We start from the raw sequence: 5,613 nt of genomic DNA, 5'->3' as shown, positions 1-5,613 counted from the left end.
AGAAAACTTCCAAACAAATTCATGTCTTAGTTTACCATCATTTTCGAGCAATAATACAAGAAGCTGGAGCTGGAGCTGGAGCACACTGGCTCGTGAGTCACGGCCTCTTTGGAAGAGCCGGTATGGATAAGGAGGCAGGAGGACTGAATAATTGGGGGGGTGGTGGGGCCTTCCCCGGCTGTTGCTATGCAGTTATGCTAATGGCCCTGCACCCACTCCCCCGCTGGTGGAATCCACGCTATCTCCCAATCCACTAGATGCACGCACGCACATATGTCCGACCACTTTGCTGCATTCCAATTCTCCCATCCCATCCCCCCCTTTCTTGGCTCCCATCAGATTTTTCATGGATCAGTCAGTGTTTACATTTGCCCGTCCCCGTCAGTGAAAACTGCTGACATCAACATGTTCTCCCGGGTGAACATTCAACAGATGCAACTGAATTTGTTCCCGCGCAATTCCGGGCGTCTGACTCTTGACTGTCACCACACCTATGCTACTGCATCAGAATGAAAAAGACGGTAGCTGCAAAGGATGACCGTATGCTTGTAACTTTGCAGGTGATGGGCAAGTAGGTCAAGCGCCAAGACCATGGCGGCAGCATGCATAGGCCGCCAGTTGCAAGAGACACACCAAGAATGCTGCTATGGGTGAATAATTCCTGTCAAAGTTTGAAGGTAAAAAGGGATGTACCAAATATTGCTGATTATTCTATCTGGTATCTACAGCTTCCTTTGAAGAAGAAAGGAGAAGAAGAAACGAAGAAAATAACCAGCCGATACAGATCGAGCTACATGTCCACTCTACAATTATCCAGACATGGCTAAACTCTCCGAACGCAGGAGCTTCACTCATGGTCATGGCATCAAGTGCAGCCCCCGCCACTTCAAGGGGTAACCCTCCCATCGGAGGTGCTTTGTTCAAAAAAGTTTGTTCTAGTCCTGGCAGCTGGTTTCAGCTGCTTTCGGATGAGCATAAACACCTTTCGCGTTCGGACTAGGCAGGCATGGCAACAATTCATCAGTGAGGAAAAAACCAGAGAGTTGTTAGCGCCGCCCGTTCGCCCAATTCCTAAGGTTATTCCGGGACTTCACCATAGGTTGTCTGTTTTGATGCTTAGGCTTTGGTATGTCACCCAGCTCCATTACTTGTATCGTGCGCTGCCTTTTGGCTGCACAGATGAAGCATGGAACAATTAGGTAAAATCTCAGGAGTAGAGATCTATAAGTGACAAAAGAGGATAATACTGAGTTTTAACATAAAGACACGAACCATTCTCAGCCTCCTGGTAACGCTCCTGGAGCCTTCTCTTTGCTGCTTCCAGCTTCCTGTTATTATCCAAACCATCATCATTGACCTTTGGCTTTGCCAACTCTAGCCTGGCTCCTGATGAAGATTGTGCGGCGAGCCTTGATTTCTAGAGCCAAAAAGATAGAGAAGTGAGTCACAACTCACAAGGTCTTGATCATTGCCAAGACTTAGGCATGGGTAGTGTGCACTTACATCCATCTGGCTCGTTGCAGGCCTTCTCTCGACAGAATTGTGAGTTTGTCTAGGTTTCATGTCACCAAAGGGTTTCTGTGGAGGAGCTGCCTTTAATGGTCTCCCAGGCCCAGATTCATAACTTGAGGGCTTAGATTGCTTGTTGCTGTTGAGCACTCCATGAGGCTTCACTTGCAAACTTGAACTTTGAGGTTTCTGTGGGTTTGCTTGCCTCATTGATGGCTCTTGCCTTGCCAATTCTGGCCTCCTGAATTGAACTTTTTCAACAGCTCCAGGAGAATGTCGAGGAGGTTCTTGCGTTGCAACTGCTGAATAGTTCGCAGGTCTCCCACCATTATTTCCCCTCTTGTTTCCAAGGCTTGCATCACTGTTATGTCTCAAGTCTGCCATACAAGTGTGATGTTAATAATCAGTATATTTGAATAGCCATGGAAAACTAAATAGTTGCTGGGTTGTTGTACTCACTTCCATCTTCGTCCATTTCATCAAAGAACTTCAAGTTGGGAAGACAAAAGGTGAAAAAATAAAAGCAAAGTTAGACTATAGTTCAACAAAAAATGCAATAAGATAGAAGGAATTAAACATATAGTACCTCAGAGAGTTGAATAGAAGTTGGCTGGGTTGCAAAGAAGGCCCCTTCATCTAAAGGTGGGGATGGAAGCCCTTCTTCATCTTCCTCATCAACAACAGAAGGATTTGAAGAGCCAGGGGAGTTATCTGCAGATCCAAAGAATCCATGTTCGTATTAAACTAAGATGTGATTCTTCATTTAAAACTGTCCAAACTATGGTTTTAACAAAATCACTTCAATTACCTGCCAGTGCAGCATTTGTAGTACTAACCCACTCATCGACCAGAACTTTCCAACCTCTGAAACACAGAGCAACATGACATGTCAACTACATTTCCAAGAACACTATCAAGACGCACTTCCGAGACTCAAGAGCATAGAAGCTAGTACATTTATGACTATGTAGCTGGAGCAGTCCATTGATATGTTTTATCAGTGATTTGCACTTCTAAGTTCTTTAAAAGCAGATATGAATTAGCCTTGAGTCCAAAATTCAGTAAAGGAACATGCGGCTTACTCAATGAGAGTGCGCACGAGGTGGCGAATCTGCTGTGAGTTGTGCTTCCGCAGCCGATTAACAGCCCTCCCAATCTCAGTAGCCTGCCATTAGCAGCGCCAAAGATTAAGAAACCAAATAGCTAGATCAACCAGTAAAACCAAGACACACTGACACACATCACATAGCTCGTATAACTTATAAGCAATATCAATCATGTACCTTTAGCGTGGAGACAGACAATTGCATCAACTGCAGCCTCCTCAGCGACTCAAACAAAGTGGCATCCGACTGCAGAAACATCATGATTTAGCTCAGAACAATTCAAAGCTTGAAACTTGAGCAGTTGAAGAAGAAAAGAAATTAAGCATACCTGATCTTCCTTGTGCAAAAGGAGGTCCTTGATGCGGAGGACCTCACCAACGATCTGCGACTCCTCGTCGATCTCATTGGTGAGCGCCTCAAGCTCCTCAGCCTCGTGGTCCTCTTCCTCTTCCTCCGCATCATCAGCGGCGTGCTGCTGCTCATCCTCCTCTTGGTCTTCGTCATCATCATCATCATCATAGCTGTGGCCGTAGTTGCTCGCCGCAGCGCGGCGGAGGCGCTCGTCGTCGGAGTCCGAGTCATCGTCCTCGTCGCCGTGGCCGTGGCCCCCGCCGTGGGCGCCGTTGCTGCTGCTGTCGACCTTGCTCTCCTTCTCGGCGACGCGGCGCACGCTGCCCTTGTCCTCCTCGACGGGCGTGGCCGGCGTGGCGGACGCCGCAGCGCTGCCGAGGGACGCCGGCGCCGGCGCCGCCGCGTCGCGGCGGTGCGCGGTGAAGAGCCGCTCAGCGATGCGGTCGCGACGGTGCAGCAGCTCTCGCGGCGCGTCGGCCGCCGCCACGAGGATGGCGTTCTCGATCACGTCGCAGATGCCGGCCCCGGCGCCACGGAAGAAGTCGCGCCACCGATCCAGCCCGTCGGCCATCGCCGCCGCCGCCGGTCCCCGCCGGGCCGCCGTGACAGGAACTCCCCTTCCTCGCCAAGATCGGCGTCCCCCGACCGCGATTCCCACAACCACCACCAAGAACCGATGCTCCCCTGGCAATTCCCTCCCTGCTTGGATTTTCTTTCGTTCTTATCAAATTGCGCCGCGCGCACCCGCACCAAGACCAAGAATCCAATCCCTCCCCGCCCGGCGGCGAATCAGATTCCCCCCGAATCCGCGGCGCGGGTGGGCAGAACCAGCGAACCAATCAACCGAGGAGCAGCGGGGGCGAGCAAGAACAGGGCGAATCGGGAGCCGGAAGGAATCGATTGACGAGGAAACCAGCACCGAGCGCCACCTTCCTTCGCCCCCACGTCCCCGTTCCTTGACGGTCTCAACAATCCCGTACCAGCCCGAAACCCAGCCCAGCGCGGCGCGGCGGTAGCCTAACCAAAGCAAATCTTATCTGGCCTGGCTGACCCCTGCGGGAGGGAGGAAGCGGGGAGGAAGCCAAAGCCAGGAAGGTGAAGGTGAAGAGAGGAGAGGAGGCGGGGGTGACGAGACGGGCCGGGGGCGGATAGGGACGCGGATGGCAGGGTACGCAAACCCACGAGACCTACGCGGCTACCAAACAGCAGCAACTACTACTCCCTTCTCCCCTCCCCTACCAGGCTCCCCCATGGCCCATGCCTCTGGCCACCACTAGCAGCTGCGGTCGCGGTAACAGAACTGCGCGTTCGTGGCGTCACCGCCGCCCCGCCTGTCCTCGTTTCCTGCAGCTTCTAGTGGAGTGGAGTGGTTTTCCTTTTTACCGGTAGCGAAGGGCGGGGCGGGACAGGACACGGCCGGGCTCGAGCCGCAGGGAATGGCGGAAACGCTGGGGGAGGGGAAGAGAGATTGGGAAGGGAGGGGGGAGATGGGTGAGACGCGGCGGCTTCGTGGCTGCTTCTTGTTGCTTTGACCCTGTCGACTCGGGGGGCGCCCTTTCCGTTTGGTCTCCGTTTCCTTTTTCTGGGTGCAGCACGGCCACGGACGACTAATTAATTAATTAATTGCTGCTCGCTCAGCTTGGTTTCGGTCACGGTGGCTTCCATAATTATTGTTTTGAAAACAAATCCTTGCATAGCTCGTATCAAGCAGCAGGGATTTTTGCTTAACATGTCAGCTTAAAAGTTAATATTGGACTGGAGCACGATTTCGAACTTTAGGTCATTATTTTAGAGTAGTGCTACTACTGTTGCTGTAAGCAAATATTGATGATCTTCTCACGCAACTTCTTTCTTTTTCATTAAGAGAAAAAGCACTAGGGTTAGTCCAAGTCTACATAAACAATGATCACGCCCGGGGCAAAAAATGACAATCCAGTGCAGCAATTGCCTATTTTGCAGGGAGCACCCTGATTCGAGCATCTTGGGTGGCGATTCCAGGGGTGGATGGACACTCCGATCCAGAAGTGGCATGTGTTTCTTGCTTTTGTTAAGAGGGAACATGTCTTTGTTTTTCCGCGCCTGCGCAGTGCTTCGACGCCTCCCACCAATGGTGGCTAGCGTTGGATGTGGGGTTGCGTTTGGAGTGGCTGGCTGGCTGGCTGGCTGCCCGGACAGCTCAAGGGCCAACTAGCTGCGTGGCTGCATATGGCCTTTCGTTAATAAGGTGACTTCACGTCTACCGCCAGAGAGACATTAAAAAGGAAAAGAAAAACTTCGTTCTAATACGCACGTTGGAAAGAAAATTAAAGTGCTACTGATTGGAACTACTAGGTTTGATATCGTCACAACCCAAAACTGGCGTTGTAGCGTTGGTCATTTTTATTAGAATAATTATAGAAGCCATCTCATATGTTATTTGGGTTTGAGTGTCATTCTAGTATCTTGATAATAGTAAGTTACCCTTTCGTTATACATGCCTACCCTCTAGTTGATTCTATAAGTAAAAACAATGGCACATGCTTCACTAATTGAATCATTTTAATCAATTTGGATCCACAAACGTAGTCTTTAGCAAGTTATCCTGATACTTCCTTAGGTGTTGACCGTAGGTATCATCGATGAGACCTATAAATATTGTCGCGCCAAA

General features: G+C 50.5%; 1 protein-coding gene across 1 annotated transcript; it reads right to left on the bottom strand.

The window, feature by feature from the left end:
- Positions 1–639: 639 nt before the first annotated feature.
- Positions 640–4,434, bottom strand: LOC112885944 (probable mediator of RNA polymerase II transcription subunit 26b). Its single transcript, XM_025951659.1, has 9 exons — positions 2,944–4,434; positions 2,793–2,861; positions 2,592–2,674; positions 2,318–2,373; positions 2,096–2,220; positions 1,969–1,996; positions 1,504–1,886; positions 1,273–1,417; positions 640–1,171 (listed from the first exon to the last, which is right to left on the bottom strand). The coding sequence occupies exons 1-9, from the start codon at positions 3,535–3,537 to the stop codon at positions 1,047–1,049; spliced, it is 1,608 nt and encodes a 535-aa protein (XP_025807444.1). The 5' UTR covers positions 3,538–4,434; the 3' UTR covers positions 640–1,046.
- Between the last annotated feature and the right edge of the window lie 1,179 nt (positions 4,435–5,613).

The sequence above is a fragment of the Panicum hallii genome, chromosome 3 (genome assembly GCF_002211085.1).
Source record: "Panicum hallii strain FIL2 chromosome 3, PHallii_v3.1, whole genome shotgun sequence".
In the NCBI taxonomy this organism is placed as follows: Eukaryota; Viridiplantae; Streptophyta; class Magnoliopsida; order Poales; family Poaceae; genus Panicum; species Panicum hallii.
The sequence above is the reverse complement of the archived record's forward strand: the minus strand, read 5'-3'. Positions and strand labels throughout refer to the sequence as shown.